General features: G+C 37.4%; 2 protein-coding genes across 2 annotated transcripts in view; one reads left to right on the forward strand and one right to left on the reverse strand.

Annotated features, from left to right (window-relative positions):
* Positions 1 to 1,442, reverse strand: part of LOC134664071 (bridge-like lipid transfer protein family member 1) — a 99,130-nt gene extending 97,688 nt beyond the window's left edge. Inside the window, exons 1-2 of the mRNA XM_063520662.1 lie at positions 1,289 to 1,442; positions 956 to 1,170 (exon numbers count right to left, since the gene is read on the reverse strand). Of these exons, the coding sequence (XP_063376732.1) occupies positions 956 to 1,170; positions 1,289 to 1,290 (217 nt within the window). The 5' untranslated portion in view covers positions 1,291 to 1,442. The remainder of the gene's footprint in view (positions 1 to 955; positions 1,171 to 1,288) is intronic.
* Positions 1,443 to 1,740: 298 nt separating this feature from the next.
* Positions 1,741 to 13,095, forward strand: part of LOC134664072 (cilia- and flagella-associated protein 43) — a 59,052-nt gene continuing 47,697 nt past the window's right edge. The window contains exons 1-7 of the mRNA XM_063520663.1: positions 1,741 to 1,886; positions 2,227 to 2,390; positions 11,034 to 11,132; positions 11,225 to 11,387; positions 11,707 to 11,917; positions 12,149 to 12,280; positions 12,358 to 12,545. Coding sequence (XP_063376733.1) covers positions 1,837 to 1,886; positions 2,227 to 2,390; positions 11,034 to 11,132; positions 11,225 to 11,387; positions 11,707 to 11,917; positions 12,149 to 12,280; positions 12,358 to 12,545 — 1,007 coding nt within the window. The 5' untranslated portion in view covers positions 1,741 to 1,836. The remainder of the gene's footprint in view (positions 1,887 to 2,226; positions 2,391 to 11,033; positions 11,133 to 11,224; positions 11,388 to 11,706; positions 11,918 to 12,148; positions 12,281 to 12,357; positions 12,546 to 13,095) is intronic.

The raw sequence follows: 13,095 nt of genomic DNA on the forward strand, positions 1-13,095 counted from the left end.
TACATCATCTGTGAAAATTTCAACTGTCTAGCTATCACGGTTCGTGAGATACAGCCTGGTGACAGACGGACGGACGGACGGACGGACGGACGGACGGACGGACGGACAGCGAAGTCTTAGTAATAGGGTCCCGTTTTACCCTTTGGGTATGGAACCCTAAAAACCCTAATATCCAAAATTTCACTTACCCCCCACATTGCCCAATGTACTATTGTTACCTTTGTTACTGATATTTCTGGTTGAATATGTGTTCAAATGTGAAAGAATTAGATGTCATATATAAAATTTATTGAAAAAATCTTTAAGTATAATTATCTGTAAATAATTCAGGATTACAATAAAATTATATTATAAATAATTTTGTTTATTTATTAGGAAATCAGAGAAATCACTATAGTTCGTTTTTTTTACCATTAGAAATAAGGTAAACAATCTTTATGTCTTTTAATTGAAAAACACATTTTAAAAATAAGTTACGGCAAATATGTAACAATTATGAATCTAATACAATCATTTATATTCTTCTGCTTTCATAAGTAATAGTAATAGTTACTGATTTTTAAAAAGAGTTTTTCAATTAAAGACATGTCAAGATCGCTTACCTTCTTTTCAGCTCAGCTCAGTTCTTTCTAATGCTAAAAAAACGAACTATACAATAACAAATTTTTTACCAATTAAAATGAAGAAAACATAATTATAATTACGTAGTTTGCATTACATGTGGCTGAGCATTAATAATTATCTATAGGTTTACTTGTACATATTTCCTCTCAGCTCAAAATAGGTAAACATGCATAAAGATGAGGCTAAAGTTCAACAACTACCTACATGTTAACCTTTATGTTTTCCCATATTTCAATTACTCTTATCTTACAATACCTTGTATTATGGCCTTCGGAAAGTGAGCCAAGAATATTTTTCGAACCAAACTGTAAGTCCACAAAATAATGCTTACCAATTTTGAAGTTTTCATCTTGGAAATAGAACCTATTGATGAGGCGGGTGAGGATGTAGCCGAGCACGCGGCTGTTGTAGTAGGTGATGTAGACGATCCACAGCACCGCGGACACGAGCGACACCACCAGCAACGCGAAGTCGCTGTCGATCTTCACGTCCTCCAGCAGCGTGGAGTTCCAGCGCTGCGCCACCGGGCCCTCGGTCGCGTTCAGCCTGCGCACCACACACCCAACACCGCTCAATCACTTCACAACAAAGGTAACACACACCCAAGGTGTCAGCTACCGCGAACATAAACACAATAGTATCCTACGCAAATCGTAATACTTACATTTTTATAACTACAATACGGATTTCATTTACATTTTATACAAAAGTGTTTTGCGAGTATTTTCAAAACACTACACATATCTTTTTTGGTTTTATTTTGTTAAAATTCCTATTAATTCTTATCAATTAATCACTCTACCCATCCTCCTATACTACAGCTTCTACAGCTATTTGACAGTTTGACAGCTGACTGATGTAGCATTCCGTTCCAAGTTATTAACACAATCAAAGTTCATTATGCTAAGTAATGGATTTTAACACGTTCTGCGTAAGCCGTAGCGTACTAACATATCGAAGTAATTTATCTTGCCAACTTCGTTATTCCACCGGTACATACCGAAATGCTAAAAACGCCAATGAAGACTTGACGAAGGCCCTATAAAACGCTTAAATTTAAAACATTTGCCGTTGCCTAGGAACCCAGGTCAATGAGTGATTAATTTTATGCATGTTTTGTTACTAACTGAAGTTGGTAAATAAAATAATATAAATATTCTGCAATAATTGTATTTCCTTTAATTATTAAGCATAACCAGAGTCAGTTGAAATATGTCTGCAGAAGCACAGGATGAAAATATTGAGTTCCATGCCAAGGCTAGGTAAACTAAGTACTTACTTAATACATGTCCAATTATCATGTTAATACATAGGTACCTACAGGTACTAAAGTTACAGATTATTTAATTATAAACATAATTAATAAAGTGTACACAGCAATATCTTATAACTAACCCGTTTATTCGTCGTCGTCCTCGTCGCCGAGGGGCATATTTATAACTTTATATATAACTAAATGTATGTCCCCCTCCCCTTGGCCAACGGCCCTACGAGGGTACCGGAAGATCCGGAAGTCTAGCCGTCTCATTTTAATCCAACACTTCCGGTTTAAGACCTATTTTACGTTTTACCTATCTCATTGGTTTATTTTAATTCCTATAGATGGGCTATCCCCCAGCGCCTGGACGCAATGGCGTTCATCGGGCCGGATGTGCTGGCCGTAGCCCACGACCTCTACATCCTGTTCCTGGACTTCAAGCATCACACGGAAACGGTGTACGTCACTAACAACAAGACTGTCGGCGATGGGGTGGATGTCATAGCAGGTAACTGTTGTCTATTTGATCATTCATGGCACATGTATTTTTAGTTCGCCTTTGTACTAATGACGAATGTTATTTTTCCTGTTTTGTTTTGATTTTTGTACAGTAAAGTGTTTTACTACTATTACTACTACTACTACTTTAAAGATTAGGCCAGTTAGATTGGCCGCCCCAACCGGGTCCATATTGGGTCGCATAGTAATTGATTGTCCTAATGTAATGTTACGCATAAAACTCATTTCGCATAATTATTATTGTGCTGGAAATATTAACATTTCTGAAAAATTATAACACAAACCTAACCTAACCTACCCTATTCTACACAACCTATGCAAAATATTTTCGTAAATACTTTATGTTTTAGCTGAAGAAAAATATGCGAAAAGAGATTTATGCGTAACATTATATTATGACAATCAATTATTATGCGATGAGATAGGATCCCGCCCCAACCCCATGATAATACAAATACAAATAACAACAAATACAAATGTTTTATTTCGGAAATAAAATTATAACAATATTACATTTATGCTAGCCACCACACTAGGCAAAGCCTGTCCTGTGGTGGACATAATACGGACACAAGTAATAACAATAATACAATGAGGCTTGAAGGAAAAAAAAAAGGAAACAATTATTTGGTTAAAATAAAAACGGTGAAGGATGGAATTTACAGAGATACAGTTACCAGGGATGATAAAGAAAAGAGAAAGAATAAAAAAGATCGAATAAAGTACCTAATATTAAAATAATAAAACAAACATAAATTATGTTTTCCATTAGAAACAAAAAAATACATTCTTTTTGAAATAAAATTAAAAATATAATAACATGTGTGTGTGAGTATGTGTGTGTACGTGGAGTGTGTGTGTTGTGTGTGTGTGTGTGTGTGTGTGTGTGTGTGTGTGGTTATTGTGAGTTTATTCAATATAGTATCTTGATTAGATTTTCTGTGTCTTCATATCCTAGGTGCATTAAGTTCTTTGATAACACTTTTTTTGCCTCGAAAATGGAGTGTTCTTTGAATTCATATAACCTAACTAATCTATTGTAAATTCGGGGGTATAAGAAAGCAGAGAAGTGACGTGCAAATGTAGTTTTAACAGCAGTAACAGGAATTTTAAAAATTCGATTTTTAAGTAATGTGTTGTAATTGGATTAGCAGCTAAGTACTTTTCTATGTACGTACAACGCGACCCTTATTAAGTAGAGCTTTCGGACGCTGAGTACCTGGGTGTCATTGTATAGATCGATCGTAGGATACCTAATTGGTTTCCTCAATGCGACCTTCAACACCGCTCTTTGCGCTCTTTCTAGTTTTAGAATGAGAGAGGAGGTTAAACCTCCCCAGGCGAGAATGCAGTAGTTAATAATTGACTGGCCAAGAGCTAAATAAATAGTCTTCAACAGTGCAAAATCGGCTGATTCTCGTAGCAATTTCATTGTATGTATCAGCTTTCGGACCCGACCTGAAACCACGGAAACATGTTCTCTGAAGTTTAGATTTTCGTCCATCGTAATTCCGAGGTACCTCACTGTGTTTGTTCTGGTCATGTAGTCACAAGTGCAATTTGGAAAAGGGGCATTATTACAATTAGGATTATGAACTTTAATATCTCGATGTAGTTTTGGCGCAGAAGCTGAAGTCTTATGGAAACAGAGAAATTTGGTTTTTGCTGTGTTAAGTGTCAGAAGATTCTGCCTTAACCAAATTGACACTTGTGCCATACCATTCTCGACATGTTCACAAACGTTCTCCCAGGAGGACCCTCGGAAAATGATAGAAGTGTCATCGGCGTAACACAAGATTTCAGCATTCTGTAAAGGAAGAAGTGAGATGTCATTTATATATAAAAGAAAAAGAGTAGGGCCTAGAATGCTGCCCTGTGGTACGCCGAAGGGAACTGGTCTCAGGTCACTGAGATTTTCACCAATTTTGACACGTTGGTATCTTTCCGTTAAGTAGCTTGTAAACCACTTCAGTATAGTCCCTCGAAACCCATATGCTTCTAGTTTCCTCAGTAGGATGGGAATCGAAACCGTGTCGAAGGCTTTGGCTAAATCCAAGAACACTCCGACACAGGCCCGACCCTCATCTAACTGCGACGAGACGGTTTCTGTAAGAAGGGTAACTGCATCTTCGGTTGATTTCCCCTTTCTGAAACCAAACTGACGCTCTGTTAGAATAGAGTTTCGTTCGAGGTAAGAGACTATTCTTTTATTTACAATTCGTTCCAAAAGCTTTGAGAATGATCCCAAGAGAGATATTGGGCGGTAGTTGCTGGGTTCAATTTTTGTATTTCCTTTATGGATCGGAACTACTGCCGCGATTTTCCAGACTTTGGGGAAAATACCAGTCTCAATGCTTAGATTATAAATCGCTGCAAGTGGTTCTGCAATTTTGGGACCGATGGCTTTCAGAATCTTATTATTTATATTGTCAAGACCCGGAGAACTATTTGGATTTAATTTCTGAATAAGACTGAGCACTTCATTGTAATCTGTAGGGGGCATGTATATAGAGTTTAATGTGAGTGGATTTACTTTAACTTTAGCAGCCAGAGACTCTTGTGTTTCATTTTCTTTGCTTAGAATTACATTGGCAAGATTTTGTCCAACAGAAGAAAAATAGTCATTGCATACGTTTAAGGATTCCTTCTCGCATTTTTTAATTTTTGTTAGATCGTGCGCTGTAGATGTTGTCGAGTTCCGATGAGCAATTTTATTGATAGTTTGCCACAGTTTTTTAGGTGTTTTGGTGTTTGCAGTCAGTTCTTTTTTGTCATATTCAGCTTTAAGATTTCTAAGAAGTTTGATGTAAAAATTACGGTATCTTGTGTAAATTAGTTTTTTAGTTTCATCGTTAGGAAACTGCTTAGAGATTCGATGAAGCTTATCTCTTTGTTTTGAGCACCTAATGAGTCCAGGAGTCATCCAGGGTTGGATACAGAATTTAGAGTGGCTAACTTGAATAATTTTGGAGTTTTTAGAGATCGCGTTTGAAACAATTGTAGAAAAAAGAGACACTGCGTTATCGACATTGCTTGCTTGTACAACATGAGACCAGTCAACAGATTCAAGCTCTTTATACAGTTCACAGTAATTAACTTTTAAACGAGATCTCTTTGGAGTTGCGTTCATATATCGTCCTGTTTTGATACCGATCATAATCAAGTCATGGTCAGTCAGGTCACTAGAACAAACAATTGATTCACCGTTATAAATACATGGGATGAATATATGATCTATGCAGCTTTTGCTATGAGTTGGTTTGTTTATAGTTGATAGTAATCCATGCGAAGCGAGTAAATCTAGATAACTAGATGCATGTTCATCATCAGCTGCAGTGTCTAAAATATTAATATTCATGTCACCTGACACTATTAGGCATGAATTTCGGCAGATGGATTTAAGGAGCTGGTCCAGAGACAAAATAAAGTTCACAGTATTAGGAAAAGACGGAGACCGATAGAGACCCAAAACTGTACAAACACTCGGGATTTCAATCATTAAGCAGTTTGCATCCGCTATGTCTGGTTCTGAAACGTTTTTTATTTTTATTTATTTATTTATTTTTATTTATTTATTACTATTATTAATACAAGAAATAACCTTATGATCTAATTCAGTTCCCTGCAAAACTGTTTACACAGTTTGTCTGCAGGTGCGAGTCTCTGATATAATTACTTACATACGTAATCAATGTAAAATATTATAAAAACTAACATCATACACTTAACTAATATAATCAGATATACCTTACTTTACTTGGGTGACATTTGCAGGCACAGGCATGCAATTGTCACCCAAGCATTTTCAATAGGTGCTGCTTTACTGCTGTTTTAAATCTAGTTTTATTGGGCTCGAGCCTGATATTTTCTGGAAGACTGTTTAAGAAATATGGCAACCTTTTTTTTAGAGTTCGGTCTCCGTAATAATTGGTGACGCGGGGTATTTCATATTTTTGCACAGCCACTGATCTTGTATTATGTTTATGTTCTACTCGTGTCGAGATTTGCTCTTTATTGCTGTGGTTGTTAATTGCTAAGAGGTATTTGTGTTTTAAACTGACCGGGAGTATTTTACAAATTTTAAATAGTTTATTATAATTACCTTTACAACTGTTTCTAGTTTTTTTATTGACGAGTAACTTTAAGAATCTAATTTGTAGCGCTTCTACTTTATCTATATACGATTTAAAAGTGAGACCATAGCAATCAAGGGCATAGCTTAACACGGAATCAACTATTGCAAAATATAAGCACTTTAATACATTAATTGGTACTTTAAAGCTAAGGTGGTAAAATCTTCCTAATAAAATTCTAAGTTTGCTACAGATATAATTTATATGTTGTTGCCAAGAAAATGCGGAATCTACTTTAACACCTAAATATGTAACACAATCAACTTTTTCTATTGGTTTACAATGGCAATCGTGTAAGTTATTATGAAGACAAGTAAAGCTATGGGTATACATAGGGAGTGGCATTTCTGTTGGGCTTAGATATGGCGATTGTATAATTAGGAGCTTAGTTTTATCTGAATTCAATATAATGCCATTGTCATGTGACCACTTTACCACTGAGTCTATGTCTTGTTGAACTAGACGACAAGTTTCTATCATATTGGTACCTGCGCGTAGGGTGCATAGGTCGTCAGCAAACATATGTGCGGAACAGTTTCGCAGAACTCCACATAAGCTATTTACATGCATTAAGTAACACACGGGGCCACATACGGAACCCTGTGGTACTCCACAATGTACTAGTGTCTCATCACTTAGGTCGTCTCCAATCTTCACTCGGTATGAACGTGATGTGAGATAGTCGCGAAACCATTTGTTTAGCGGCTGCCCCACACCACATTCAGCCATTCCATTTAAAAGGGTGTTTGTATCTAAAGTGTCGAATGCTTTCTTAAAATCATAGAATATTGCTACAACAAATTTTTTATCGTCTAAGTAAGTATTAATTTCATCAGTGAATTTGGACAAAAGAGTGGCAGTACTTCTACTTTTCTGAAACCCATGTTGACAATCATTTAATATACTGTTTTTTTGAAGAAAGGAGCTTGTTTGATTGATTATACATTTTTCAACTATTTTATCTATACTGGAGAGAATGGATATTGGTCGATAGTTTGAGTATACTTTACGGTCACCCTTTTTATGGATTGGACGTACTAGAGATTCTTTTAACTTATTAGGGTATTTATGTTGAGTAACTGATAGATTAATTAATTTGGCTATGACTGGACATACTTTATCTACGATTAGCTTCAGGTCAGACATGCGTACAAGATCGCTTCCCGGCGCTTTATTTTTATCTATTAGATTAATTACACGTTTAACGTCTTTGCTATGCACGGGTTGCCATCTCATACACACGTCCGTCTTGTTTACATATTTGTTTCTGTCTAACCATATATCGTTACATGTATGCTTAATTTGCTCTATCTCGTTTGTAAAGGTAAATGCAAACTTATTACAAATGTCTCTAATTGTGTTACCTTGGTCTACCATATTACTAAGGACGGAGCTATCTAATGAGATTTTATTATTTCCTAATAAACTGTTTATTTTCTCCCATACTTTCTTAATATTTTTATTACAATCTAATATACTTTGTTTATCGTATTCATTTTTACACTTCTTAGTTGCTTTATTACACTTATTTCTATATTTAGTATAATCAAGTCTTTTCAACATATTCTTTGGATCATTACACCAAACTACGAACAATCTATCCCGTTTTGAGATCATTTTTTTCAAGTTATCATTAATCCAGTTCTTATTATCTCTAATATTATTTAAGTCTTTGGTCGGTTGTATTTTATAACATGAATCATAAATATTTTTAAACATAACAGTAAAGCTTTCATATAATTTAATTGGACATTGTATATTTAACAAGTCTTCAAAATTAGTTTCTAATAACTTTTCTCTTACGAGACTATTATCGAGTACGCGCCTAGTAACAGCGGGCGCTGGCGCACGCGTCGCCGTGCCGCCCGGCTCACGCCGATTCCGGGAAGTCGCGGCGCACGTGTTCCCGCGTCCACTGGTTACTAGTCGCTGTTTCCATTGTATCACAACTGAAGTAAAGTAGTGGTCAGAAATCTTGTGTGTAATGACGGCTGAGTCTATGATAGATATAGGTGCTCTAACGTATATATGATCTATGCATGATTCTACAATTTTTCCCATAACAATTTCTCTTCGTGTGACATCCTTAATACATTTTACAAATCCATGTTCCGATAAGATGTTTTCATACTCTATGACTCTACTTTCATGACAATTACCTATTAGTTAGGTGACCATTTGTTATTTACATAAGCGACAACTCCACCAGATTTATTTATATACTTTTTTGTACTGTGCGATATATATCCTTCAATTTGTCTAATAGTGGAGTTTTTGTTAATCCAACATTCACTGAAAATAATAATATCAAAACTGATATTTAATCGTGCAAAAATCAGTAAGAAGTTATCAAAGTTTCGTTGCATACTTCTTATATTTACTTGAAGAATTTTGAGTGTGTATTTTGAGATTATGGGACAACATTCTTCAGGAGTGGAGATAGAATGGCATTCGAAGTTAAATGAATTGTCGATTTCAGTCATTAGATCAAACGTTGCCATTGAGAATAGAGAAATAGCAAATGTAACAAAAAAATAGTCTAGTATAGTAATGCCTCCATAAGTTATAAGCGTCCCATACGAGAAGTAAACAGTGACACAGAAAGATACGATTTTTAAAGCAAAATGTAAGTTTTTGTGTAGGTGTGTAGATATGTGAAAGTGTAATAACGTGTGTGTAAGTGTAGTATGTAAGAAAATTTAAAATTAGCATGTTATGCAAGTAATGTAACAGCCTGATAGTTAGACACAGTTGGCAACATTTTAGTAAACAGAGAGTATATGACCATGTCAAGAAAAGTCTGACAAATATATACGTCTTACATAAGTTATTCATCGCGCTTTCCTGACAGCTTCTGAAGATCTTCATAAGACCGAATTTGAAGGGCCGGGCTTCCATCTTTACCTTCATGCTTTCTGATGTAAATGTTTCCTCTGCGGGTCCAGCAGTATTTAAAGTCATGCTCCTTGACCCATGCCCGCACGTCACGAAATAACCGCCTGCTGTCGCTTGTCAGTCGCTCATTTACAAATATTTTCTTTTCAGGTTCTGCTGGAACGATGTCCTTGCTATTGAGCGTTGAGCGCCGTGTCCTTGCATTTTTCAGAAATTCTTCGCGTTTCACTCTTCGCACAAAGGAAACTACTAAGGGCCGTGGTTGAGCACCGTCTTTGTCATCTTTGCGGCGCGGCGGGCCCGTGCGAGACGCGAAGTTCACATCAACATCTTCGAGCTTCATTCCCAACTTTGAGGCCGTTGTTAGTACCATGTGATATGGATTTTCATTTGGAGTTTCAGGGAGGCCTATGATTTCCAGTTCAGAATTTAGTGTGTGTTGGGTCTGCTGATTCAATTGTTTTTGGAGATCTGCAACTTGTGCCTTAAGTAAGGAGTTCTCTTTTTCCGTTTCCTCTAGTTTTGTAATACGCGTTTCATAGATATGGAGCTTTTCGGATAGCGAGTCAAAGCGACTGTTAAAGTCTGTTCGCAGTTTAGACATGTCATCTCGCAATAGTCGTATTTCTGATATCAGTGAGTTCGTGTCTTCCGGCTGTTTGCTTTGCCCCTCATCAGTTTTGATCGTATCCGTCAGGTCCATATCAGATGAGCTGATTATAGCGGGTGGTGTCTGCCCGGCGGCGGCGGCGGCGGCGGCGGGGGTACACTTTACGCACGTCCAGTTCGTCTTTGGTGTCTTCTTAAAATTCGTTGCAGTTAGATTCACACAAATGAAGTGGTACAGTGAGCTGCAGTGGCAACACACAAGCTTTTCAGCAGACTTCACTGGTTTCCCGCATTCGCCACAGGAACTCATGATGCAAATTTATCGAAATAATGTAACACTAGCGAAAAAGTTAACCAAAGTTCGCGGCGCGGCGATTCCTGGAAATCCCTCGGGGTCACTAGGCAGCTAGCTTCTGTGTATACTAAAGGGCTTAAGTGCGGCGGTTTTTGAGTACACTTACACGTTTCACTGAGTCAGTCCGGGTTTTCTGTGTTTTGTACTTTATTGCGACTTATATTTATAATTACACTAACTTTTATATAATCACTAAGTTGTTAGGGATGTTTTAGTATAAGTTTCGAGTCATAAATCACATTTTAAACCAGTAAAATTAATTAATGTTTACGGAGCGTTTAAAAACGCTGTTGTTGCGCGAGAAGCGCGCGGTCATAATAAAACCCTGTTTTGACGCCCTTTGCAGCCTGCAGCCTAACTATACAGTCTGACAAAAAAGAGTAGAAATTAAAAAGTGGCAATACTGTAGTGTCGGCCCGTTTTCTTATATTAGTCGAAAACCACTAAACTGTTGTGAGACATAAGTACTAACATTGAATAATTTTACGGTTTAGACTCACTTGTTTGTTGTTTGTTGTCACTTGTTTGTGACACTGCAGTATTGCCATTTTTTAATTTATGCTCTTTTTTGTCAGACTATTTAGTGGTTTAATAGATTAATAGCAGCAGAATTTATGGTTTTATTCTATTACTCTTGCAGGGCACCGATCCACAATGTTTGGGTTTGCAGAGAAGGTTCGGAATCCAAGAATCTTTATATTGAGTTTTCCTAGCATGACAATCATGGCCGAATTGGAAGGTAGATAACATTCAAGAAACTTTGTGTTATTGTAAACAATATTTAGCCAAAAATATGTACTTACTTGAGCCTGACTCTTTTATATGTTCCAGATCAGGATGTGAATCGCTACAAAGGCCTGTGCATGATGGAAGGTGACCTAGTGTGCGGGTTTAGCGGGTTCCCCAACTACTTGGTGACAGTGTGGAGCTGGCGCACGGCGCAGCGGCTGCTGTGTCTCGAGACTGGTGTTACCAGGCGCAGCCAGCTATACGCGTAAGATGCTTGATACAGGACCAGAGATATCTTATCATTATGACTAATCGATTGCTTCTATAGTTTTCCAAACTTCCGATTTGTTGTTAGTCCCGATACAATAGCTAGATTGAATGTGCCTCAAGACTGGTGTTACCAGGCGCAGCTAGCTATACGTGTAAGATGCTTGATACATGACCAGGGATATCTTATGACTAATCGATTGCTTCTATAGTTTCCCAAACTTCCGATTTGTTGTTAGTCCCGATACAATAGCTAGATTGAATATCCGTCAGCAGCAGGCAAGGTATATGGAATTGATGTATGGTCTAACTTCCAGAGCAAGCCGTATGGGCCTGATGGTATGTGAGTGTTGGGGCGCCGGCCTTATCGTCTGGGAGGTCGCCCAGTGCTACAAGCTCAACCTGATGATGAAGCGGCCCAAGGAGGAGGTTTCCGGCTGGGAGGTCTCGGAGCCTCCCCTCGTTGGCATATGCTGGTCCAACGACGGCCAACTGTATGCTATAGATGAAAATGCCCGACTGTATAATGTAAGCGTAATCTTGACGATTTTTGTAATAAATATGTAAGCCAAGCACTTTCATTTGATACCGAATTAGACCATACTGTCTTGCAAATAAAATGACCAGAATAGCAAGACCCCTCACAAATTGCTTATCTAGCCAGCCGCGTGTTCCAAGTTGAATGTAAGAACTTCGCTCGCTAATTCGAAAAGGCAATGAAGTTCGCCGAAAATTGAATTTATTTTTAAAAATTTTTAGGTTCTATCGGATGGTATAAATATGGTGACCAATCTTGAATGGTCAGAAGATAACATCGAAGTAATTCACAAACCGTACATTTGTTCTTTTGAAAACGGACTACTAATCTCTGGTCCTGATAACTTGGTTAGGGTAAGTCATTTAAAAAATCCTCTTTGTCACGTATTTTTCATTCAGGATTCAATTTAAAGTGTTCGTTTGTCTCTTAGTCTCTAAAGAAGTGCGAGTTGCAATGGAAAGTGGTGTGGACGTACGAGCCGGCAGACACGGTGCTGCGCCTGGTGTCCAATGCGGTGGGGAATGCCGCCTGCTTCTGGACAGAAACTGGCATGGTCTACAAGATGACGGGCGAGTCGGAGGACAAGATTGACGTGGAACTGGTCAATTTTAAACAGAGGTACCTAAATAATGATAAAAGAAGGTCCCTCACCTAATAGCGATGTCAAGATGAAAATAATGGCTGTAGGCCAAATTAGATTTTTTTCAGGAATTAATTCCCAGCAAGCTGGAAATTTTCTTAATATGTTCATTTGGATTTAAATGAGCGTAGGCCAAGTTTGCTCCATTCCAGGAGTTGTGGAAAATATTTGCTCTTTTTCAGTTTTTTACTTGTATATAGGTAGTTCAAAAACGGTACGTCCGACGGAAAATTTGCTCTAATCATGATAAAAATTGACATCTGAGGACCCGAAAGATAGCTTAATATGAGTTAGCGTAGTCAAAGATTGTAAAAAATGGCGGCCACTTTTAATTTCTTTTCTTCTTTTTTTTGTATAATGGTGTTAAAATCCGGTTTTTTTCACCATGCAGTGTCTGATCCACAATAACCTTGCTGGTTTACTACCATTGTAAAAAAAATATCCACATCTCGGGATGGAGCAAACTCGGATTATACGATTTAGGATCTATTAATGAAGGTGTATTAAAATGATTTGTAGCTTGCTGGG

Source organism: Cydia fagiglandana, chromosome 4 (genome assembly GCF_963556715.1).
Source record: "Cydia fagiglandana chromosome 4, ilCydFagi1.1, whole genome shotgun sequence".
In the NCBI taxonomy this organism is placed as follows: domain Eukaryota; kingdom Metazoa; phylum Arthropoda; class Insecta; order Lepidoptera; family Tortricidae; genus Cydia; species Cydia fagiglandana.